This window comes from Geospiza fortis, unplaced genomic scaffold (genome assembly GCF_000277835.1).
Source record: "Geospiza fortis unplaced genomic scaffold, GeoFor_1.0 scaffold383, whole genome shotgun sequence".
Classification (NCBI taxonomy): domain Eukaryota; kingdom Metazoa; phylum Chordata; class Aves; order Passeriformes; family Thraupidae; genus Geospiza; species Geospiza fortis.
The window spans coordinates 353,426-379,946 of NW_005054484.1; the positions used below are offsets into that span (position 1 = coordinate 353,426).

The following is a 26,521-nucleotide window of genomic DNA, read 5'->3' on the forward strand; positions in this document are numbered from 1 at the left end:
TGAAGATGCTTGGGAGATACCGGTATGAAAACTCAGGTTTGTTTGTACTTTCTCAAGCTGTTAAAAAGGATGTTGCAGGGCAAAAAAATGGCCTGGGAGTTGCTGTCATCTTCTCAAATGCAGCTCATTTTCCTAAAACTTGTTGACACACCTGATATTTGTATGTTGCTAGAGAAATTACCAGCCACACTTGGAGGCCAGGCTTACCTGTGAGCTCAGCATGGCCAAAGAATCTGCCCTGACTGTTGCTGAAAATGCTTTGATGCCTCTTTTAGTAGGAACTTGTGAAACAGTGCAGGATTAAAAATTCCTGGGTTTGCTTTTAATTTCTGTTATTTATTTTACCATTTTATGCCTAGTTTTCTTTATATAGAGAAAATCCCAACGTTCAGTTGTTAGTTTCCTGATCAGCCTGGTTTCACTGACATCACTGACTCTCAGATGAGGACACCCCTTTCACACCTTCTGTTAAATTGTCCTGCTTCTGATGTTTTCTGATATGGTCAGAGAAATAATGGTTGTTTCTGAAGATACTCTGTGAAAATGAAGACACCAGGGGTTGTGTCTCAGTTGGCCCACCCACTGGGCATGTGGCATGATGATTCCTTCTGCAGAAGCAGATGATGCAAAAAATGAATACATTACATGGAGAATTTGGTTTTATATGTTTGGTTTTTTTATTGCAGAGATGATGATGACATCAATGATGTTGCCTCTATGGCTGGTGTTAACCTTAATGAAGAAAGTGCCCGAATTATGGCCACCAACTCTGACTTGGTTGGAACCCAGATGCAGTCCTGTAAAGACGAACCCTTTCTTGCTGCTATACCTCTCCATAAACGCATACTTGAAACGGGTGAGAAGCACATCCTTTCCTTCTGGGAGTGTTTCCTTCAGAGTGATGAGGTTCTGAGGAACAGAATATGCTTAGCACTTAAGATGGTTTTTTAAGCATTTGATTCCATAATTTTGTGTTTCTAAACTTTCAAGGTTTTTGTGATAAAAGTAACTTACCTCAAGTTGGAAATAAAATAGCATGCTGGTGCTTTTAAACTTCATGCTTTCCCCATGTTTTTTATATCCAAAGATCTCAAGCTCTTTGCAAACATTAATTATTTCTCACAGTCCTACTTCATGTTTTACACATGAGAAGATTGAAACAGAGAGGTAAAGTAAGTAGTACAGGTCACAGAGGACACCTGTGAATAACATTTAACAGAATGCTTAAGTTTCCTGTCAAGATTTTCTTTCCCCATACAACCCAGTTATTCAGTTCTTAACACCTGCATCTATTTAAGTTCATAGTGATTTTCTTATGGCATGTTTTCCAAAAGCTGTGTTTGTTTATCATGGCAAAAAGGTATGTTTATTTATTCTGCCATTTGAAAATGGAAGTTAAAAACTTTAGTAGAATAACTGTTCAAAATTAGTGATGTTTTAAGGTTAGGAAATGTTGAATGCATTTTTATACTACATACTTTGTTAATATACACTATGTGTTCTGGTACTTAAATGTATATTTTCAGCATAATTTTCATAATGTTTTCAGTGCCATCAGTGTCTTAAAATACTAAACTCCAGTTATTTAGGGATGTAAATTGTATCTCTTTCAGACCTATGCTTACATCACAAATTTTTAGGGATCTGGTTCTCAGAGTTTTAAAGATAAGACCAAAATCTTGTTGCAAATCAGCGCTGTCAGGTTTTTTTTCAGTCACGTGGTTTCTTTTGAAATGCTGTTTGTGGTTATGTTCATTGAATTAACAGGAGCCTTTTTATATTGCAGTTGCAGGCAAGTTCTTCATTGACTTATTGTCAGACTTCACTCTGGTACTTTACAAAATGCATTTTAAGTTCCCCTTCAGAGAAAGGAATGGTTTTGCAGGCTGCAGTCAGCTGGCTGTGAGGATGTGAGGATGGCTGGGAAGCAAGTCCTGCCTTTTGGGACTGCCTCAGCACCACCTGACACTGCAGCCAGTGAGGTGCTCACAAAATGTGCCTGAGAAGCTGTTGGGAGGGATGCTCCTCACACAATAGTTGATACAGGTGCAATAAAGGAAAAGGCAACAGACATAAAACTGTTAGAAAGAATGGGAAATCAGTAATGAATTTGCCACATCAGCCTTAATGAGCTGTCTGGCTGTAACAATTGCTGCACAACATGGAGTTGTAATTACAAGTGCAGGACTTACAGGAATCTGTACATACTTTAAGAGCCACAGAACCCATCACACTATTCATCACTGCCTTTTGGGGTTTGCTTCTCTGAGGAACAAATCCCTATGGCTGTTTTTGAAGCTTTATTGGCTTTGATAATTGAAATGAAACTTTCAAAGCTTTTAAAAGCAGCTGCAGGGATTTACTTCTCAAAAGCAGTGAATCCAGAAGAGAGGCCACTCCTAGTGATCTCCTGCAGCCACTTTTAGAGCTTTATTTTCGTTTTACATGAAGCCTTTTATAGTTTTGGAAGTGGCTGTGGAGTTCAGAAGTGGCTACTATCTGGGATCTATGGCTCTTGAGGAGAGAATTCCTTCAGCTGATTTTGAAGTTTTAGAAGCTGGATTTTCACTGTGTGTGGCCAGATTTGTTGTTTGCTTAGGACCACACACAAATTTAGTAATTTGTGCTACTGGGCACTTAAAATAATGACATTGTAAGTTCACTACAAGACTCAGTATTGCCATATGTTGCTGTGACAGCACCAGGACTAAGCAAAGCGCCCGTGACCTTCTCGAGCACATTAGGAAAAAGTCTGTGATGTGAGTCCTCATTCTTCTGTTTTCATTATGCCTGTTGACAAATGAGATAAGATACATTGTTTCTTCTTAATTTTGCCTGAATATGACTTAAACAGATGTTATTTTCTACCTTTAGGTCTATTCATATTTCATCACTTCAGTTTTGGGGCAGGTTTTTAATGTTTTAGTAAAAGAGAGATTTGTGGTGTGTACAGTATTAGGAAACTGCTCTTGTCTCCTTTCTCAGAAGCTAGATCTTTCAAGTTTTCTGTAATATTAATCTCCTCCTCTCTTTTCTGAGTAAGAGCTCTGTCGAGCAGCTCGGTAGTGTTCCCCAAAGGCTGTTTCAGAGATTGTGCTTCCATTCACCAGAGCTGGAATATAAACTGCTAAAGTGAGAGCAGATGCTCTTCAGACTTTGGCAGTAACCACCAGCCAGATGCCTCAAAGACATAGTGAAAGAGCTTTCTTAATATATTGTATGTTCTTATCTCTACTTGAGCTTGGCAGTGTTGTAATCCAAAGTTTATTTTAAATCTAAGGGACTAATATTGATCCATTTAAATGGAAGAAGTAACTGAAAGGTAATTCATGCAAAGATATTCATCCACTTCCCACATGCTTCCTTATCCAATTTTGTATCTAGTCATTTTGGGCTGGTAATCATTGCCATTTGTTCATGCAGGAAGGCAAGGCTGTGACTGTTTCAAATTCTTCTTTGATGCAAAATCAAGAGTGGGTATTTCTCAGCATATAGTGTATTTCTTTTGTTATTCCACTCAGAATCATAAAATTTAAACCCTGATCTTTCTACATGACAGCAGAGCACAATGAAACATATACAAAGGGTTGGAAGGCTTTTGTTTCTCTTTTTTGGGAAGTTGAGAGGCAGGGCTTGATATGCATCATGCATGTGCATACCAACTCCTGACACTTTCTAGGTCTTTAGCTTTGTTACTAGAATGAATAGTGTTATCTTCAGAGGGCAAGCAAGCTGATTAGACCCTCACAAATTAATAATGCTGCAAAATCCTGGCTTTTCCACATGGTTTTATGGGAATGAAACAAGAAAAATAACCTTAATAATTTGTAATTGTTTCACTTTTGTTCATTCATAAGTTACTTCTTGGTGACTAAGAATGCTGTGTTAATTAGGTTTTAGAAGCTAGTTTTTGACATTCTGAGTTTTTGTTGTTTACTGAATGAAGCAGCAAGCTACACTTAGTGAAGCAGGTTTTTAAGTGTGAGTTTTCTATAGTTCGTAACCATCTTGTGAAAATAGAGACTCCTTGGCTTTAATTCCTTGATTACAGCATGGTTTCTGAGTGCAGATAAGAACAAGGCTGCACTGCATGTTATATTAAATATTAGTGAAAGGTAGCAGGAGCACAGCAAAGGATGGCATAAAACAGGATCCTTTTTATAATGCCTGATAACTAAATCCATGGAAAGAGGGAACAGCTGTCTCATGTACTTTTCTGAGAACCTGGTGGTCTCTCAAACCTTCACTGGGGGTTCCAAAAAACTTTGCTTTATATTTTGTGAACAGCAGAGCATGACAGCTTCACAGGCTTAGAATCTGCAACAGCTTATTAATTCCCACAATTTTTAGTTCTGATTTCTTCTACAATCAGGTGATGCCATTTTGCTTTTATTAACTCTCCCTAAAATGTCACAACTTGTGGTGAACCCTAACCATAAATTAACTGTCATAATGCAATAGTATTTAGGCAGGAGTTTGACATATTGAATTCTTTGGCTTAGATGGTTCCTTTCTCTCTTTACTTTGTGTTCTTCACCCCATTTTTCTACTTCAGTTTTATTGTTACAGAGCACTGACTGAAAAGAACTGTTGTGGCATTCTAAGAAATATGGGACTGGTTTGGCCACCTGGAATACATTTTGAATACTGTTCATCTTGTATCTTCCAAATTATTTTAACTTAAATACATATGATAGAAATTTATTGGAGAGTCAGCCATGATATTTTTATTTCACATTCATTCCGAATTTTTTACAACTGCATTAAGAAATCAGATTGTCTATAGCATGGTTCTACAAAATGCTGTATCTGTTACCACTGTCCTTTGGAAAAGTGTGTTATACTGACATAGCATGCATCTGCAGTATTTCCCTCCACAAACTTAGTTCTTAGTTTCATAGAAATAAATTTTTAGTCTAGAACACACCTAGTGGTGCATGCCGGTTGTTATAAATGAAAATGTGCTGATGAATCCTCTGTCTCCTAGTTCAGTAGTTACAAGGCCTACAGTCCTTCTTAAAACGGCTTCAGAGAAGCTTGCCTGGTTGGAAGTGAGCCACTGCTTCTGTCAATATAACAGTTGTATGGTTAGGCTCAACATAATTTATGGATTTACCTTTTTGTTATTTTACATGTAAAATATGTCTTTAATTCTGTCTGATGAAATATTGATCATTGCTCTGCCTTGATTGTTTCTTCGTTCAGCCACGCTTGAATTGCATGTCTGCTGTAACACTGCATGTTAAAACCTACAGAAATAGCTTATCTGGGTTTTTATATTCTGGGGTGTATTGAATCTACTGTGTGACATGGCAGTGGCAGCAGTTGTGTGCATATCTATATATTTTAAATAAAGAACTTGTGTGCTCTAGAGGGCATTTTATATTGTTAAACCATGTTAAAACCCATAGGGGTACCCTTCATGGAACCAGGCCAGGTGATTTCAGCCTCTATTTAAAGGCTTTGTTATTAGTTCAGTAAGTCTTTCTGGCATCCTCTTTCTCTGGGTTTGTTTGTCAACATTTGTGTTCTTATTTGAATGAAATGAAACTCTCCTATTGATGGCTGCTCTTTCATATACAGAGCAGCTCTAACATAAAAGTGTAGTTATTTCTCTGGTTGCTTTACTTCAGAGAGCTTTTATAGGTACTTCAATTACAGTGGTTGTGTGTTCTGAAATTCTGAGCTCTCCTATTGCCTGTGAATATAATATTTTGTTTTCACTGCACTTTTTGTTGATGTGATTTAATTGTTTTCACTGCTGACTTTTAACTTTTTGTCCATAAGTTGATTTGTCTTCAAACTGAAGTATTTGTTTGAATATAATTTTTTTCCATCAGCACCTTTCTGTCAGGATGACCTCTGTAAATGCCTGTGGACATAACTATTGATTGTGTTTGGGGATTGCTCTAACACCTACCTGTTCATAAGTGTAGCAGATTGAAGTCATGCACTGTCCTAAGGACATGCTTGAACTCTACCTACACTGGAGTTCTCTGGATTCTACTTGCTTTTTCTCAGGGAACAAAAAAAGGCATGTTAGGTATTGTATAATCCAAATTGCAAGTTATTGTGCATGCCACAAGCATGGACTTCTCTAGTTTCTGTAAACTTCAGTCTGGCACTGCAGAGATGTGGCAGGTGTAGAGATGTATCCACATTCTAACATCTGGAATAGTTCTGGAACTTGGGCTTTTCTCATGAGTATCAAGCAAACAATTTGCTGGAAAATGCATTTAGGTGAGAAGATGTGTCCTGCTCTCAATTTTCAAACCAATGTCCATAGTTGTGATAGCTGTTTCTTACCCTGAAATTGGAGTTCATTGTACATGTTTAATAGAGAATTTGGTTTTATATTCCAACTGAATCAATTGCTAATGTTACTATATTATAAGACAATTATATTTGATTTACATTTATTATTTCCTTTTCAAAAAAGGTGAGAATACATTCCCATCTTAGTATCAGCAGCAGTGTTGCCAAATAAACATAATCAGTAAGTGCTTCAGCAGAATGTTAAACCCTATTGTTGTTCTTTCTTTAATAGGTCCATGATTAGACTTCCTGTTTTACAAGATGTCCCAACATGTGTTGGAATGGTAACTTCAGTACCACCTGAGAGCTTGGAGTCTGCCTTTCTGTGAAAGGTAGGGCAGCTTCTGTTCAATATTTTTGTGTATTTACAAGGTTTTCTTTTTATTAATCTTATTGGCTCTGCAACACTGCAGAATCTGAGTTATGCTTTTAGCTGTATCACCTTTAGGTGTCAGAACTGATGTTATTTCATCAAGCAGTAATTTCTCAAAATAAATATGATTAATTTAGCTATGTTTAAACTGTGACTATTTATGAAGAAAATGATGCTGTTTCTTCAGGCATCATTTTCAAAGGTTTTGCTCCAGCTGAACTGAGAGCATGACCATTATACTTGGTCTTAGAAATATTTCGAGAATTCAAGTTTTGTTTTCACCATAATTTTGTTTTTACCCGTTTTTCATTCTGTTTTGTGAATGTAGTGAAAGTGCCATCTTTAAAAGGTCTTGCTATTTCTGGAAGGCAGTTCTGGCCTTCAGGGCCCACCAAAACATGTTACCCAGCTTCAGAATAAGTTTGCATCTGGGAATTGAACAGCTTAAATTTCCAGGTCTCTGCAAAGGAGAGTAAAATTAAGATCATCATTCTGTGGAGATGCATTCTCTACCAGATTCATTTATAAAGTCCGTGGATGTAAAATAAGAACAATAAAAAGAAAACCTTAGAGAACCATTCAGTATTGCAATAAAGCTGACTTACATTATCCCTGTAGGCAAACTCCATGCTCTAGAGGTGGTGCTAATGTCCCCAGCGCTCAACACATGTTGGAACATCTTTGTGGAGGAGGAAGTCATTGATCAGTGAGCAGCATCTTCAAGGATCGTTTAAGGGGGAAAAAGTAAAAGGTAATATTTTTAAAAATATGTTGGAATGATTGTTCATTATGTTTATTTGGCAATCCTGCTGCTCATACTAAGGTTGTAGTGTTTTCATTTCTTAAAATTACTGACAAACTTTGTAAACTTCCTTTAGTCTTTCCTTCTCCCATTGTCAGCCTCCTTCACGTTGCTGAGTCTACTGCACACAAGTCCAGAGTTTTCTGTAACTCACTGGCAATTTGGCACTTTTTTCAGTGGTTGTAATGCAGAAAGGGTTAATCTGTGGTTTAACCAGTTTTGCAGTCCCTTGTGTTAAATAAGTCGGAGCCAAACATTGAACTGGTACGAAGACATTCTGCTGCTAACCAAAGGGTATTTGTTTTCAAGAAAAATTTTTTTGTGTAGCTGCAACACAAAGTTGTGCCAGATGAGGTACCACTATCTGTTCTTGCACAATAGTGTAGAAGTGCAACCTTACTATAAACTACCATAAACTAAAGCTATTTTGGCAAAATTAAACTACCATATCTGACCTGGTTAATTTTTGCAGTGGTGGATCTGGTGATGCTGTCTTTTGTATGAATGAGTGTGGGTGGTGCCCTGATCTTGGCAGTTTTAATTCTAATCCTGGGCATAGACAGGTGAAGGTGCTGACATTTTGAAATTCAGGTTATGATCTTTGGTCTACCCTTCTGGTATGCTTTGAATTTCCTGGGTTTTGTGCATATCCTCCCTGTGTGACGTGTTCATCCTGCCTCACATTAACAAGCCTGGCATCAGGCTTGTGGTGACAGCTGTGAGGCCTGGTCTGATTGTGGTGTCAGAGATGGTTTCTCAGAGGAAAAATACTGTCAAAATACCTGTTTTGTTCACACAATTTGCCTTAAAAGAACAGAACCACATAGGAAGTTCTTATACTTGGTATGCCTGTGAATCCTGTGGATGTGATGGAGAGTGTGGTCTGTTCCTTGTGAGGACTGTGCTCTAGGTGCTGGCATCTGTTTGTCATCTCTGACATTCTTACAGGGGTTCTGCTCCATCTCTGTCTTACCTGGTGGACTGTCATAATAAGTGTATTTATGGTCTTTAAGCCTGAGGAATTGTCTTGGTTTACTATTTTGAGTTTAGCTCAAGAAACACATTTGTCTGCTCTTCATGAAAACAGATAAATCCCACCTAACAACTTCTCTGTTGTTTTCTTAGGGACTCCTGTTGGTGTCATTGCTATATTAGTACTTTCTGGTTTGGTCCTTGTAAAAATCTCTTTTGATTTGACTTTCTAGTGAGTAACCAAGCACAAAAGTGCTTTGAGGCATTTACTATTATTTACAAAAACAGTGAACATATTTTATCTATACTCACTCTGTGTTAATTCTTGAATGTTCCTGGATGTCTTTGGACGTGCTCATTATGCTGTATTTTTTGTTTTAGGAAAACCAAGATGAAGAGGAAAAGATCATATAACTGTAATCTGTGTGTTCTTATTTGACATGTTGAGACCTGCCCCTGTTTCAGTTTTCATCCCTTCCTCTGTCTTCAGTGTTTTCCTCACACTGTTCAATTGCTGCAGCACAGGTTACTGGGATTACAGGGTAGCATGTGGAGCTGGAGTTCTCAAAGACTTTGTCCTTCAGTGCCTCCTTTTAGTAACTTCAGCACCTGCCCTTCTTTTAGAATACACACATCAAATGGCACAAAAATAATCTTAAAGTTGAATTATTTAAAGAGGAGGAATTAAACATCAAATGTAAGGATATTGACACGGGGATTTTGATTTCTTCTAAAAGAAGTTAGGTGATACACAGTTTAATTACAGAAGAGAGCAGGGAAACAATTAATTGCAGTGCTTTATGTTCCTTCAGAGTTAACATTCTTTCTGTTCTCTCTGATCAGGCTGCAAGCCTTCCTTGCTGTGGGAGTGCCAAGTGTTCTGTGCTCCAAGATGCACTGTTTGTGCTTCCATGCTTTGTGGCAGCTCCTTCCATTTTCCAAGCCTCCACAGAGCTGTGCAGAATGTTGCTTGGTGCCTAGCTGGGTTCTGCTAGAGACAAACCACTAGGGGTAATAAAACAGACTCTTCATGGATGATTAATAGCTGCCTTTCAGCTGTTTAATTATCTAGCTTAGAGACAGAATTTTGGAAACTGGATTGTCTGGTTCTATATACCTTAGCACAGACCTCTTCTCCAAGTAGTTTTTCTTTTCCCCAAAAAGCAGGAATTATGAGTAAGTTCCCAGACTTACCCACTGGTTGAGACAGACTTTTTAGAGAAATGGAGGCTTTTTGCTGGTCAATCCATCAAAAAACAGGAATTGTATAGTTGGGGTTAAGTAAGACTCTTGAGAAATTCTTTCTCTACTTGATGAATTTTTTTTTTGTCTTGCCCCAAATCCTATGGACTTGCATATAAAAGCTTTGAATCAGCACAGAAAATAGAATGAGACTATGGCCAAGGTTACACATAGATTTTGCACAGATGCAGCTATTTCTCTGGCTCTGTTGTGTTAAAATAATTACACCAAGATGACCCCCTAGAGTGGAGCTATTTTGCTTGTTTTCCTTTGACAAGAATAAAGTGTATTAAAATTAGAAAGCAAAAGTTCAAAATATACAAAAAGGTTGCTTTTTTCCAAGTGTGAGGTTAAGTTGTGGAACTCATTGTTTTAGTGTTGGAAATTCAAAAAATTACTTGAAAAATCAATGAAACAACATTCCATCCTGACCTGATTGACAGATAAAATGCTTTAACTCAGGACAGACCAAGGCATAATTTTGGTGCACAGTGAGCACTACACACCTTTTGTTTTAATAATCTCCTAATACTACTCTTAGAGAAAGGATGATGGACTCTGTTATCCAGTGTAGGTTTACTTAACTTTTTATACAGTTATAGAAATACATAAGTGTTTATTAAGTGAAAGAGTTAAATCCACTCTAGTGCCTGAAACACTTTGAATGGTTTTGTGCTTGTGCATTTACACTACAGAGCTTAAAAGTCTCAGCTGAATCTTACTTTGCTGAAATAGTTTGGTTGGCATTTACTTTGGAGGGGGCAGGAAAAGGCAATACTAAAAATTGTGTAGCATTTTACTCCTCATTTTTATTCTTTTAGGTTACATTGCATGGCTGGTTATGTTTTTTCCCTGCTGTGTCTTGCACTGAGCGTGGTATGTATTTTGAGGACTTTAATCTCTAAGTTTGGAATTTATTTTAAAAAATAACTGATGTTTGAGCAGTTTCTCAGTTTCAAAAAATGCTTCCAGGGCAATCAGCCCAAGGTGGGTAGTCCAGAAGAGGTGTCGGACAAACACTACTCCCAGCAAATCAGGAATTCTCAAGAAGTGTGGGAAATGGATTTGTAGAGAATTCTCCAAGCCTGACAGAAAGCTCACACAGTGTGCATCTGTATGTAAACCTTGAGATAAGAAATGCTGACTTAGAAATGCCATGGAATAGGACAGACCTTGGTGAGAGAGAAATGGAACTAGACACAAGTTTCAAAGGATGGCCTTGCAAGTAAGACTGGATACTTTGGAGAAACAGAACTCTGAAAGATGCACTGTAGTGGGACCCACGAGGGGTAATTTTAGATTATTGGCTTTAAGGCATTTGCAGCATGGTGTGCCAAAAGCTGATAGGCCAAGAAACACTTATGGTGTATTGTAATTAGGAAATAGTTGGCTTCTGATTGTGATGGCAGAGATTATAACATCTGTGTTGTCTCACCTTCACATGAGACTGAAAATGGAATAAAAGTTTTTAAAACACCTCTCAGTTGCCCATCCCTGGGTCAGAAAAGGGCCTAATCCAGCAAAGAAGGTTTCCAGTTTGTCCATAAATCTACTCATGAGTCAGTTCTTAAGCTCTGAGAGGAGGAATGTTTTTTTACAAACAAGCTTACTGAAGTAAGGAATGTAGGGCTTTCCATTGTTTTGCAAATAACAATTAGGAAGTGATAAAAAGTCATTCTCTGTAGAAGTCGCTGTTCCCCATGGAGGGGCACTGGGAGTGTTGAGCAGTGTCAGAGACTCCTTTGCAGAACCTTTCCCGTGTCAGCCCAGGGGGGGTTGGAGCTGTGGGTTCTATCTTGGCCATCTGCCCCTGTCAGAGGGTGCTGGTTTGTACCTGCTGCAGGGAGCCTGCACCAAATCTCAAGCACTTGGCAGGGATTCTGTGCTTGGCAGGAAACCCTCCCTGCCCTGGGGCTCTCCTGAGCAGCTCCGGGTTGCAGCTCCTCAGAGGCGCCTGCTCCAACCACTTCCTTTGGGTTGGCTCTGTTTGTCAAAGTAGCAACCAAAGGTTTGTAGTTTGTCCTTTCCTGGCTTCTAGCAGCAGACCAGCTTAACAGTACAGCAAGATAACATTGCTTAAATTATTTATGCATTTAGTTAGTAAGACTTAAATTGAAGCTTTTATTCAAGGGACTGAAACCAGATGATTACAGCTAAAATTATCTTGCTGTTTCCTTTGCCTGGGATCACTGGGTTATCTTGCACCCCTAGGAATCTCTAATTTTAATCATCAGAACTAGGAGTTGCTGCTTGCCCTACCACTGTTTAACAAGCTCTGCATTCAGTTTTCAGTACTGAAAGTTGGTCTAGGGCACTGGGAGCCCCCCCAGCACAACCCCAGGGTATTCTGAACCTAAACAATCACCTTAATCTTTTCCTCTCCTGTGTTCCATCCCTCATTCTCTAGCTTAATATTGTGTGTTGGGTTTTCCCCTTGATAGCACTAGGAATGCAGTATTGATGGATGACTTTGTGGGCTGAGGACACTGCTCTGAGGTTGGCAGAAGTGAGTTCAGTAATTGCCATTTGTGTTTCTCAGGGTGTCAAGGCCCCTTAGTACAGGAGAGTTGTTCCCTCTCTCTGTTTAGTCAGCCTGGGACTGCTCAGTTTAGAATTATTAATACACAGTATTTAAAATCATTAATACACAGTATCAGACAAAGCTCCAGTTGCTTTCTCTTGATTTCATGGCTTGCTTTCTGTAGAGACCACACAAGCTGAGGCTTACACAAATACTGCTTATCTAGTTTCAGAAGGTGAACTGCTCTCCCCCTCACCCCATTTTTTCAGCTTGTAATTTCCACAAGTTTCTGTGTATTGTAACTCTTGAACAGTGTCTACTTAACCAGTCATGTTTTATTAGTTATATGTAATTGTACAGAGATTAAGATGTTCTAAATGTTTCACTGCTGAATCTACAGCAGCACTATAAAATTGTTCGTTTCCCTTACGCTGGTGAAATGAAGGAATAGAATTGTTTATTAGAGAATTGAATGGTTTGGGAGGCTGCAGGAATTGAAGTGGTTGTGTTCCCAGCACATTGCCTTTCCTGGTGGGGAAGCTTGCGGGGGACTGAGGCACAAAACTGCTGGTTCTTTTGGGGCTTGAGCCTCAGTTGTCGATGCAATCCAAGGCACAGCCCAGCACTTTCTGGGATGTGGCAGGATGATCTGCTTTCTGTGATGTGGGTAGGTCTGACCACATGCTGCTTTGCTGCATTTTCCTACATCTGATGGTGTTGAATGAGTTTAAACAAAAACTTACATTATGTCTCAGATTGGAGGGGAATGGACTTGGCTTTCTATTTTGTGGTGTTCAAGCCAGCTGTAGTGGCAGAAAGGGTCTGGACCTAACAAGACTGGTTCCATTTGGATCCTGGGCCAGTATTTCATGCACAGAATTTAAAGTTCAGGAAGTTGCTCCTGGTGTTAGGGTGACAGGAGTGAGTGCTTTCTGCATTTCTGACCTGTGGTGAGGGCAAACAGACACTAATTATGCCCCCTCCCAGTGTTGCTCCTGAAGGACAGCTCAAGCCCTAAATCTGAGCTGTTTAACTGCTTAAAGCCACTTCTTCAAGGTTTTCTTGTTTTGAGTGTAAACTTAAAGAGATTTTATTCAGCACTCAATAATTTATCACATCAATAATCAGAGTTAGACCTGATGTTTTACAAATAATTTTTTTTATCTTTGATCTCAATCCTGTCAGTCCTCTTATACTATAAATTATTGAAGTAACTTTTTGATTCTTTGAAAGCCTATCTGCAAAGACAGTATTTTTCTTCTGCTTCCCAAATAGGGCAGTACCCTCCTTATGATTTGTTTTGGTTTTTGATCAATAAAATATAATTAAACTTCTAAAGTGTTGCAAAGCCAGTGACTTTCAGATAACTGAGCAGATGATAGCAGAATTTTCACTTCATGAGACTTAAAAAGTTTTCAGTTACAAGGTTTAGGTGCTTTTATATTTGTAAAAAACAATCTTGTGCTACTGACACATATGCCAATATCAGAATAATATTGCTGAACGTTTTTTCCCTCAAGGTTTTTGGAACTTGTATCTAAGTTCTGACTTTACAGTAACTCTGTTGCAATATCAAAAAATTTAAAATATAATATAGTTTATTTGTAACAAAATATCCTAACACACTTCTTTGCATGCTCATCTACTGTAGATCTTTATTAAATTCTGATTAAACCAGAGTTTGCTATTAAAGCTTCCAGATGTGTAATTAAGAATTAACATGTAGACAGACTTTATTGTGTTGTTCTGTAATGCTTGGCAGATTAAAAACTTGAAATTTGAGTACAAATTTCTCCCTCATATTTCTCATGTAGGATATTGTGACTCTTCAGTAGCATCTGATGCCTCTGAGGGTGTGCTGTAACTGAGTTCTGCCACAAAGAATTGAAGTTTTCTTTCAATCAATCATCAATTCTTGATTGTCTTGTACAGTTCTGGTGTAATAGAGATCTGGTGAGAGCACTTGAATAAAGAGTATGACCTTAGTTTTGTCTTTAACAATATCAAAACTTGAATTCAACTGGAGAGATGGGTTAAAATTATAGCTTGGAGCATTGCTTTGCTCCAGCTCCATTTTTTTTTTTTTGTTAACCTTGATGATGTTTTTATCATAGCTTTAGGAAAAGTTCAAAATTACATTGCTAAAGTAATTTTAAAGACTTGAGGCATATACTTGTTATCCAAAATGTCTATATTTCACAAATGTATTATTTAAAAGCAAGCAACTCTTTTCAAATTCCACATATGATACTTTTGATCACAAGACTGCAAGTTAAGATTGCCACATCATCAAACTTAAAGCACATTGAGATGATCACGTAAAAATCAGGAAGAATTTAAACTTTTTAAAAACAGAAGACAGGGGAAAGCACTCTGTTGATAGAAGTAAGGTTGTTTTTTTTTTAATCTTAGTTTTCTCCTTGGTTTCTGCACATATTTAAATGTATGTATTGTAAAGATCAAATGGTGCAGTTAAGACCAAAATTCAGAATGCTAGGGCTTAAATGAAAATATCAGTAGATAAAGCCCACTGTCCAGTAACTTGGTTAGAAAGTTGAGTAATAACAAGGATATTTGTGTTTTGTTGTATAATTAGCTATGTTTAGTAGAGTATATATGTGTATCTATAGATTTAGAATATATATATGTGCATCTATACATTTCTTTAAAGTATAAATTCTATTTCTGTTCCACATCGTTATCACTCTATCACTCTAGGGAACCCTGAAAAGGGAAGAGTAGCCTTTTCCTATTAACACTGGGAAAATTAATTAAGCAGACTAGAAGAATATGTTAGGAATTTCCCATTTAGAGATAAGTGTTGTTTTCCTTTGATGGCAGACAGGATTCCAGAATGTTTTTTATAAATGAGAGTGGATGAACTTTTATACATTTCATTTTAAGAAATATATAAATGAGAGTGGATCTCAGGAAGAGAACTGGCAGTCAAGAAAAAAAGACTAAACAGAGACTTTAATATAGAAGCATATGAAAATTAATAGTTGCCAGCTCTGTGCATAGATTCAGTTTCTATTTGGCATTTTTAGTGAGTAGCACAAAGCAAAAAGGGCCAGGCTCTAAGCAGTGGTATCACAACATCTCATAGGTCAGTGGATTCAGCACAGTGGTGTGAGCAACTGTGAATGAAAGGATAAGCAGGCCAGCATTTTCAAATGTGGCTGAAATTGGTAATTTTCCCACCCCTGCCCCAAGTGCAATCCAAGTATTCAAGGAGTGTGCCAAATCTTCGTGTAGAATGCAGCTTTGGAATGCACCCTGCTTCTGACATCCCAAGCTAGCAGGGCTTAACTAATGTAATTTAGAGCAGGGAAGATGTGATGATGCTTCCACACATGATAAATCGTGTGGATGACAAGATGACTTTTTAAAAATCTTTTTGTAGTCTGGTTCCTTGATGCTAATTCATTTGGGGGAAAATTGTATTCTTTTCCCCTTATCCTGTTTTCCAAAGAGTTTTAGCCTTAAGTGATTGAATATTCCATTTGCCTTTCTTCTTTCCCCTCAGGTCACTTTTGAGTCGATTGATAAATCAGGAGTTAGACAGAGCCCCCTCTGTGTGCCTGAGCTGAGGGGGAAGTGAAGCCATTTTTTGCTTTTCTTTGCTCTTCTGCCTGGTTGGCTGCCAGTGAGCTCTCTGGCACAGACTGGCTGGGCTCAGGGTCCCTGACTGTGCTCAGCTGGCATGCTGGACAAATATGGACTGGGAGATGTGCCAGGGGATGAGCTGGGATGGAGGAGGGATGTCACAGTGCTGTGCAGTAATAAGGAATATGGAGCACATGTGCAGGAGGACAGGGATCATTGAATCACTCTAGCTCAAAGCTGGATCAACATTCAATTTAGACTGGGTTGTTTAGGGCATTAACTGGCCAAGTCTTAGAAACCTGAGAGGTGGGACAGTCTACAACTTGTTTGTGCAAAGGGTTCCATTATTCTTTCTTCATGAAAGAATTCTTCCCTATATCCAGTCAGAAACAGCTGTTTCAGTTTATGAATTTATTTTTCATTCTTCTTCCAAGCAACTTTAATAAAGGGTCTGGCTCTATCTTCTCAATCAACTCTCCCTTAAGTCTTCTTACTCCAAGAAAAAGAACCCTCATGTTCTCCTCATGTAGATCTTGTGCTGCAACCCCCATGACCATCTCATTGACTTTTCTGGATTCAAGTTTTTTCAAACTTTTCTTGTACTGGGTGACCCACGGGTGCAGGATTGTAGGTGTGGGCTGAGTGAAGAGGAGGAGTTGCTTCCCTTGGTGGGTTGCTTGTCACTGATTTACTGTTCTGCTGTGGGTACAGCCCGTGGGGCCAGGGTGCAGTGCTGGAACCTGGGTTACCTGCTGGCCTCCAGGCTCTCCATGCATCCATCCCACCAGGGCTGCTGACCCCAGCCCAGGCACAGGGCTTTGCACTTGTCCTTCAGGAGCTCCATGGAGTTCCTCTCGTTTCACTGGCCAGGTCCTTTCCCTCTGCACTGCTCAGGGTGGTGCCATCTGCAGACCTGGTGAGGGGACTTTGTGTCTCACCCCTGAGGTCTCTGAGACACCCATTAAAAGGGTAGGTCCCAGGGCAGATTCCCAAGGGACTCTATGGCCTCTGGGTAGTTTTCTGGACTTGGTAATTTTAAGTTGGAGGATTTTAGGAGAAGATAGATTGCAGAGGCTGATGAAGAACACAATCTTAAGGCATCAGGTATCTCAGAGAATGGTCCATAGATTGGGGTTGAATTTCTGAAGAATTAAAGGGACAAGAAAAGTACTATAGTGGTTGACTTTATTCAGAATAAAATTCTTTGAGATTAGAGAGACCTTTATTGTGAAAAAACCCAAGATGGCAACAGTTCTTGTTATAAAAGGAGTGTGTGTGTTTTCAGGGAAGTTGGGTGGCTGTAGTTACATTCAAATTCAAAGAACTGTAACAATTACACATTCTCACCCTTACCTAGAATAGGGCAGAATTTTCCATCTCCAAGCCTCTTTTCTGGATACTAGTTAATTAAATGTCCCTTCTTACTTGCATTTTATCTTTCAGACTAGGGTTTTCTGAGTGATGGCTTTGCTTACACATGTTTGCGTAGTAAAATGGTGCGTGCTCAAATATTGCCAGTCTGGTGTGGAGGAATTGCTCCTGCCTGTAGGAATTGTCCTCCCAACTTCAAGGACTTCATTTGCCTGGGTGGCAGTGGCAGCGTTGGGATTTAATGTGTGTGTCTGCATGCCATTACTCATTCAGCTTTCAGCAACCTGAGCGCAGCTGCAGCTCTATTACACAGGACAAATTGGGCACCAAGAAAGGTTTAATTTATTTTTTTCCCCATGATAAAGCAAAAATTAGTAAAAAATCATATATACATCTTGCTGAAATCCTTAAGGTAACATGTAAGATAGGGAGCCGGTGATTTAGTTAGTTTAAGAGGTAACGACTTCAAAGAATTCCTAAAATGAGCACCAGCGGTAGCCGGAGTGCAGAACCGTGCTGGGGAGGCGCGGCTTGGGAGCGGAGTGGGGCTGGTCCGGCCACCGCTGGGATGGGAGATCCTGGAGGGAGGGCAGAGCCCGCTGGGGAGGGAAGGGACAGATCCCGGTGGGGAGGGAGCCGGGAGAAGGGAAGGGAAGGGGCAGATCCCGGTGGATCGGGTGCTGGGGGAAGGGAAGGGGCAGATCCCGGTGGGGAGGGAGTTGGGAGGCCGGGTAGGGGCAGATCCCGGTGGATCAGGTGCGAAGGGAAGGGAAGGGAAGGGAAGAGAAGGGAAGGGAAGGGAAAAGGGGCGGGACAGGACGGGGCAGGTGCCGGCTCCTCATGGCTGCGGCCCCGCTCCACTCATTTCTCCCACTTTGTTTGAGCCGTGGGTTTCTTGCTCTGGAATTTAGCCAGGGAAAGGTAGGAACGCCTCGCAAAGCCAACACTCGCTCTCGTGCAGCCGAGGTCGGCGTTTGCTCAGGGACCCCTCCCCAGACGAGGATTCCCTTGCAATTGGCTCTGTAGGAAGCACTGACCGAAATAGTCGCAGATTTCTGTGTTTTGCATAACCATTCATGTGTCCCAGCCGAACTGCTTTTGAAAGTCTTGTGTCCATTCAATGGGCAAGTGACTCAGGAGATTTATTCTTTTGTGGTGGTTCAACACCAATGGTCCATACAAAACACAGCTATCCATTTTTTTCCTGTGTGAAATATTTGTATCTGTGCATGCACACAGGGAGTTTTCTACCCACAAAACTGTCCTGCCGGGACCGTGTATGCCTTTGTAGGACTGTAGTTTAAATAAGTACATATATTCATATACCTACCAATTTATATCCAATACCTGGTAATTATTTTGATGAAATTAGGAGTCCTTGAGTGTTACCCATATAACTTTTTTCTGTAGTTTGGATGTTTTTAAAATATGTAAATGCATCAGACTGTAGACTGTTTGCTTTTCTTATAAACTCAGCACAAAGTGTCAAATGTCCAGGTAACCTTGAATATGTATTGGGGGGACAGCTGGTGTTTCTAAACAACTCTTTTTAATATGATTTTATTTCTTTGCCTTCAATTAATAGGTTTTTTTCACCTAAAGAATTTCTGTTATCAGTACTATGCCACTGGTGTAGGCTAAAGGATGCAACAGAATGCTTTGCTCTCAACTCTCACCTGCTCAACACTGAAATTCGTCTGCACTAATGCTTATGAAAATAAAGGAATTGTTTTTTCTTGTGTAGAACAAGATTGTCTCATACTCTGGCATGACTCAGTTTAATGGGCCAGGCTAAACTTCAGCAAAGTTCTTAAGTGCTTTCAAGTGTTAAAGAAATTCTCTGATTTTTCTTTTAAACTTGTAAAGCAGAGTTGCACCCTTTTCAGGGGGACATGAATGTGTCACCAAAGCCACATAAATACACTGTCATGGGTTTTTCTATTCAGGAAAATGAAGTAGTGATGTAAAGTCTATTCAGGAAAATGAAGTAGTGATGTAAAGTCCTTTAGAGCTTTGTTTGTGTTTCAGGTTTTTTTCCTATGGGGAGTAAGCTAATCCTGTTTTGTTTTGTTTTTTTTGCTTTAGCTAAAAAACTAGGAATTACTGATGTGCCAGCTGAGGTGGTTACTTTTATTTCCCATGCAACACAGAGCAGATTAAGGACAGTGATAGAGAAGGTGACAGTGATAACCCAGCACCGGATGGAGTCGTACAAAGTAAGTGTGCCCAGGGGTTTGTGCTCACACAGCCATGTCCTGCTGCCCTCCCTGCAGCTTTCTGCAGCAGCACTGCTGCCATGGCTCTGCCTGGCACTGCAGCCTGCTCATCCTCTCCTCTCTGGGCCGTTTGGGTGGGGAGTTGTTTCTGTCCTGTGAAGTGTCTGGCACGGAGCACGTGCTAAGCTATTTCTGCTCATGGATTGGGAGTAAGACTTGTTCCTGATAGTTCCTTCTTTGTCCAGAGTATCCAGGAACTGGATTGAAAATGCTTTGGTATTTAGGAATCTATAGTAACTTTTCTGAATGTGAGAAATGTTACTGTTTTACTAAATATTTTACAAAAGCTGCCAGTATCTGCCTTAGCAACTAAAGAATTCAGCTGTAAATTCTTCACTGATTCTTCTGTTCGTGATTGTATTCCTGAAGAAAACTGAAGCAATTTTGATATCTCAAACCAGGGGGAAATTTAAATAAAGATCTACAAACCAGTTTAAAATTCAAATAAATTAAACATTTTTCTTGATCTATTTGAAATACCTTCTCCAGTAGAAGTAAGGTACTTGTGTTATTGTAGTTATTGTAGTTGTTACACTGGTGTCAAGGAAGATGGCAATAACTAATTCTGTGTTGTCTAAGCTGTGTTTAGATTTCTTTAGCATATATATACATTGAATAGCTCTGGTTTAGTTTGTTCCTTGGTTTTGTGGTGTACTTTTTTGTATTCCTGGAGTGTCAGTCTAGTCAAACAGCTTTGAACTGTGTCTTAGCCTACATATTTCCCAAACCTGGGCGCCCCATGACCTGAGTCATGGTTAATTCTGTGTGATATTTGCAAAAATAATAATCTCTGGGATCTGTGATTATAATCAATGTCATTGTGATTGAAAAATCCCTTTTACCAACACTTAGATCTTTCATTGCAATTGATGCATATATTCTACTATATTGGATTAAAAGTAAATATCCTTGTTTATTTTCAGTATTCCTTACCATATTCAGAAGTGTTAAGTCTCTCCTTCCTTCTCTCTAGGATGGTGTCTGAGAAGAAAACAATTTGCTTAGTCCGTGCTAAGCCAAAGAAGAATTTAAAATAGTGGCTTAAAAGATCCTTAGGAAAAAAATAGTGTTGTCTCTGATTGAAGTGTAGCATTGTCATTGTGTTCTGTATTTTTCTTAGTTAATGCTATTCTTTGATTTCATAGCATGGTAGTCAGAAAGGAGAGCATTAAGTAGATAAATGGGATGAAAGTAATGTGAAAGCTTATTTTTCTGACTGACATTTAGTGTTCTCCATGTAGCTCATGCCATAAACTCTCCTGGTTGCTGTGTGCTAGGAAAACTAGCATGCTCTTAGTTGTCATAAGTTTCTGTTTTAATTGGAGTTAGAGGCTTCTTCTCAACTGAGTTTTTAGCTTTAATGCTTTTATAATGTTGCTTCTTGAGAAAGTCTGTTACTAGTTCAAGATTAGAACAAATGCAGGAATTTTGGGTTATGAGCCTGCTTATAAGCAACAGCTAGGATTATTCAGTAATAAAGTTAAGCATTTTAGATTTTTCCATCATTAAGTCAGTTGGTTTTACTTTTTTAAACTCTTTCGTGTATCTGATAAACCAATTCTTGTTCTTTTAAAATTGCTTAGATATTAATTAAATTATCAGATTCTCACTGTGTTATTTGCCATAGGCTGGCTTCACTAAAAAATAATCATTTTCTTATTAGTACAATGGAAAGATTTTAATGTGTGACACTTCCAGTCTGTCAATGCCTGGTCTGGGTGAAGTGGCTGCTTTTCTAAGGCCTGTCTCTGTTTTCCAGGATGATGAGTGGTACGAGCAAGCCACAGATGTCCGATCCCAGCTGAAGTTCTTTGAGCAGTTGGAGCGTTTGGAAAAGCAAAGGAAAGATGAACAAGAGAGGGAAATTTTGCTGAAGGCTGCCAAGGTATCACTTTCACTGTTTTTTAACTACTTAACAATCTATAGCATTCAAACAATTATTTAATTTTGTGATATGTGTTTCCTAAGCACATTTTGTTACCATAAGAAAGGTGCTGTTGGTGTGACACCACACCTTGAACTCATGGTCAGGCTCTGCTATGTGCTGACTCCAGACCCCCCTGCCTGGGATGCCTCTGGTTTTTCCACATACAGCCCCAAAGTTGATGAGTTCTTGGGAGCACAGGAGACAGTGGCTAACACTTGCAAAATAATTCTGTGAAATGATTTTTACAATTGCCTTTGAAATTTAATAGATGCCAAGGGTTTCTGTGCCACTGGAGAATTATAGCTTACACTTCTGGTCTTTAAACAAATTCAGTAAATTCTGATTAATATTTTTAGAGGCTTTTTACTTCTTAAGTTTTTAGACTTTGTTTTGAAACAGTTTTGTTCATTTGTTAATTTAAATGTGTTCCAGTCTCTTCTCTGTAACTGCAGTATTTGAGTGGTTCATGCCTGTCTTCAGGGAGCTGCCTGTGCTCAGGACTTGTTCCTTTGTAACTTTAATTCCGGAGACTGAGTGTCCATAGGTGCAATGGAACACTCAGATGATGTTGTTTCAAGAGCACATAGCTATAGATAAGTCTCTTAATCATATAGATAAGTAAATTTAATCATATGGATAAGTAAATTTAATCATATAGATCATATCTAACTGCAAATAAGTTCATCCCTTAGTTATCCCATTTTTAATTGTATTTGAATCTTCCTTGAGTTATTTATTGTATATTCTGAAGAGGTTATACAGTACAACTCCATGTTTAATTGTAACACAGCTTCCTGATTTTATGCCATTAATGTTCACAAACTGAGAGATTAAAAAATAAAAAAAAACCAACCTTGCTTATTTAGAAATCTGTTTCTCAGTTAGACCACTGTAATCTGTTCTGTCTTAATTTATAATTGTTCACATTATTAAATATTCCACAAATTTTTACACAGCATAGGTACTCTTTAAAAGTTTTTATAAAAGCATATTTTTACTGTTTTCATTCTAATTCTTATTTATTAAAAATAAAGAAATGCTTATTTATTTTTTATCCTGGTTTCTCCATTCAGTGACTGCATCTTGGTGAATCATTTTCTGTGTATCCTGGTGCTTCTTAGTTACATTGGTTGTTTTTTTTTGAATGGACATTGAGAAAAATGCAGTAGCTTATAGTCCTTAGTCTTAGTTCAGAAATGTTTTCCTGACTGTACAGAGCCTTTTGCAGTCTGGACCTCCTGGTGTTCAATCCAACCTGAATTCCTTCATGAATTGATATTCTGTTTTTTGGACAGATTTTTTTGTTGTTGTTTCAGTCTTGGATAATATGAAGTCCTGTGAAGTCTAAATTTAGGAAATAAATACACAATCATCAAGTTTGATTCCTATAAAACACAGGAAGAGCAAATTTAAGAATTCTGCAACAAAAAATGCAAAAGAATACCCTAATTTATTTGAAAAAAATTACCTTAATGAAATTATTGAATGCATACTTCATCTTCATAACCAGGTGACAACTTGGAAGAAATACATGAAGGTGAAAAATAAATCAAGGTGTTAAAAATCCAAAACCAGAGCACAAAGCAGCGCTGATTTATCAGTGTTAATATTTAGAGAGGGCAGTAGAAGACACTGTGGACCCCTTGGAAGGTGCTTATGAAATGTTGTGGTTTAAAAAATAAAGTAAGAACTGAGCTTGCTGTGTTTAGCTGGTGTTCCCCAGTCAGTTCTGATGGATGAGTGATCCAGTGCAGGGCTTATGTAGGACATAGTTTGGTAAAATATGGTCAGATTGCAATTTTTTAGTCTAAAGAATAGATTTTCCATTATTTCCGTAGATTCTCTGGTGCTGCTCAAATGCAAAAGCACCTGTACATGAGCAGTGATATTTGTTGAGCCAGGATTTTGGTTATTTCTGTTTTTTCTGAATGTGCCTTGTTGTCTGAGGCGATCTCAGCCCCTGTGGGAGGATGCAGACATTGCAGTGCCACAGGGATGAAATGGCCACAGGTCAAGCCTGCCCAAGTGACACCAGCAGCACCCACTGGTCTCTGTGGCCTGGGGACATCTGTGTCTGCAAAGGGGGAGATGTTCAGCTGGCTCTGGGGGCTCAAACACCCACCCTGCAAAGGCACTGTTCCCCCAGCCACAGCACCTTTGGCACCTTGAGAAGCCCTCTTTAAAATATAAAAAAAAATTGGCATTTAAAGTGAAATTTCTGTTTTCCTTCCTACAGATGCTTAAATCTAAAAATCATGTTTATTTATAACTGCAACTTCTTAAAGTGCCTTTTAGAGAAACAGCATGGTCTTTTATCTTGGAAGTGTTTTGACAGGTTATTGTACAATGTGTTTTTAAAGTTACTCAGCAGAACCATTTTAGTGACAGTTTCAAAGCTTCCTGCTGGTGGTACCTCATCTGCTGTCTCATATGGAAGAGCACAAAAAGGTTGAATTTGCACAGTGAAAATACTTTTTTAATTACTTACACTTTGGAGCTTTGTTAACAGCCAAAGTCCAGGTTTTGATGAAGAATTAAGACAGTGAAGGAAATGTTTTGGGCATTGAAGCAGATGGTGTTAAATAATCTACTTTGTAACATGATAATCAATGGAGAAGATAATGAAAAATGAAGGAATAGGTTGAAATCAAAGGGGAGGCAGCATGAGTCTTTGGGAACCCTTAAAACTGATCTGGTAATTTAGCATTGCAGTTCAGTAAGGGGTAGGGAAAAAAAACGGTGAATGATGGCCAAAGAAAGCATCAGGTTTCAGGTTTGTGTTGTTTTGGGTGATGGGTGAGTTTCTTTAGGAGGAGAAAGGAAAATGTTTGGCACAAGTGTTCTGGTTGATCTGCAACCATAATTTCAGTTGGTACAGTAGGAAATTATCGCAAAATTTGTAAGCACTCAGATGGACTTGGTTTGGTTCAGAAAATGTTTTTGGAAAAAGGAGAGAGATCAAATCAGATGAGAAGGTAGAAGGAAAACAAAGTTAGATTTCAAAAAAATTTTGACATTCCTAGAAAAGTCACTAAAGTTAAAATTAGCTGTAGCACTACATGAGTGTCTGTGAAACAAAATAGCAATGTTATTTAGCTTGGTAAATGAGGGAATTTTACAAAATCTTATGTCCCATGCCTGGGAAATACTTGAGAAATAGAAACTTAATATCACCAGCTGAGAAGCATTGTGAGTGATGTTCTCTTTCCAGTGGGATATTTTGGGGGAAGACAAACTTGAGAGGAAAGGAAAAATCATGGTATGCTGCAGTAGCAATGCAACATACAATTTCTTTTACATCAAGAATCTGAAAATTGGAACTACTACTGCTCTGTTGCAGGAGCCAGAATGAGCTCCTGCACCTCAGGGATCCTGCATCATATTCCACAACATTCCATAACCTTCCACAATGTTTCAGAGTGTCCCACAACATTCCAAAATATTCCACAGCATTCCCAGCCTTGAACATGTGGCCCAAAGCTTTTCTCTAATTTACTTTCTAGAAGCTGTTTTTATTATAGAAGTGTTAAAAAGTCCCCAAGCTGTGAGGTCCAGGCACCTCCTGCTGCTGGAAGAGCTCCTGTCTCAAGCCCCAGAAAATGTGAAGTGTCAGGAGGAGGAGCTGTGCAGGGAGGGACTGACTGAGCTGCCCTGCTTGTCGCTGGTTTTGGGTTTCCTTCCTGACATGAGCATCACAGGTGAAAAAAAAATGGCACGAGGAGGGCCCATCCTGTGTATAAACACATCAGTAGAGCACAGTCTCTTTAAAGGAGATATTTGGGAGAGTCAACTCTTGGCCCTGGTTTGTTCTGCCTGTGAGAGCCACTGGCTGTTGTTGCCAGGTGTGTGCAGAACCAGACATCCTCTCTGGGCCTTTGGGGATGGCACAGGCAGCTGAGGGGAGTCTTAAGGCTGCAGAAAGGTCAAAAGCCAGACTAAAATCACTTGAGGAATTTACCTTTACGTTTGACATGGTGTGTCTCGTGCAGATTTAAAAAAAAAAACAAACAAAATAACAAACCAACAAAAAAACAAACCCAACCCAAACCCAACAAAGCACTAGTCTTATTATAGTAAATCTGTGTTCTTGCTGCTTTCAGAGCTATTTCCAAAATCTGAAAGATGCAGGTGGTGTCTGTCAAGTTGAATGAAGTTCTGGTTCTGGGCTAATAATGGAAATATTTCTGGCAGCAGAAGGAGTAGGAGGTCGTAGCTGATTTGTTGTTGTTTTATTGTTTTTATTTCTGAATTTTTTTTTTGAGAGAGTGGTGACAGTAAGGAGTTACAGCTTGGGGTTGTCCTGGCTCTCAGAAAATGAATGAATCAAACTCTGTGTTATAATCTATGATAAAGTGGATCACATTAAAATTAGTGTGTTAATTGATCTGCTCAAACTGTCTGAATGCCTGTGTATTTTATTATAAAATAATGCTGAAATTTAATTTCCAGTATATGCATTCAGTTAGTCTATTATTTTGAGTGTTATGTATTAGTAGCACAAGTCTGTCAAGTTCTGGGACCTTAACTACAACTATCACAAGAGCAAGATGTGTTCTGTAAAAGAAAATTTACATAAGTAAATGGAAAATTATGTTTAGAATTGTTTGTAAAGTTAATTAGCATATATGGACGATTGGGTAGTACTATAGGCTGAAGGGCTCTTTTATGGAGAGATCACTGGAATTTGGTGCTGCAGATTCCCTTCCACCCTGTGCAGTGATGCTGGGAGGGGCTCTCCCTGAGTCTGAGTTCAGGCATTCCATTTCATCCCTTCCCCTTCTGAGAGCAGTGATTCAGTGCAGCCTCCTGCCTGCCTGAGCACTTGGAGCTCACTTCTGATGGGAGCAAAGCAAAATGGCAATTATTGCGTTGAGATAATTTCTGAATTCTTAGGAATTTGTTACTGCAATTTTAATGATTTTAATATAAATCATTTTTCAGACCTGTGCTTCTGCATTCCACCTCACCATGGTTGTAACAGTGAGCCGCGTTTTACCCTCAGCTATGATGCTTTTAACTTTCACTTTTTATTAACAAAGCTAACGTGAAAGCAAAGTGTTTCATGTTGCCAATTTAATTTCTTTAATTAAAAGTGAAAGTTATAAGCTGGTACAGC

At 38.9% G+C, this 26,521-nt stretch overlaps 1 protein-coding gene across 1 annotated transcript in view; it reads left to right on the forward strand.

Annotated features, from left to right (window-relative positions):
- Positions 1-26,521, forward strand: part of LOC106631996 (transcription initiation factor TFIID subunit 4-like) — a gene marked incomplete at its 5' end in the record, with an annotated part of 149,635 nt that overhangs the window by 44,226 nt on the left and 78,888 nt on the right. The window contains 3 exons of the mRNA XM_031063187.1: positions 687-856; positions 19,288-19,418; positions 21,238-21,363. Of these exons, the coding sequence (XP_030919047.1) occupies positions 687-856; positions 19,288-19,418; positions 21,238-21,363 (427 nt within the window). The remainder of the gene's footprint in view (positions 1-686; positions 857-19,287; positions 19,419-21,237; positions 21,364-26,521) is intronic.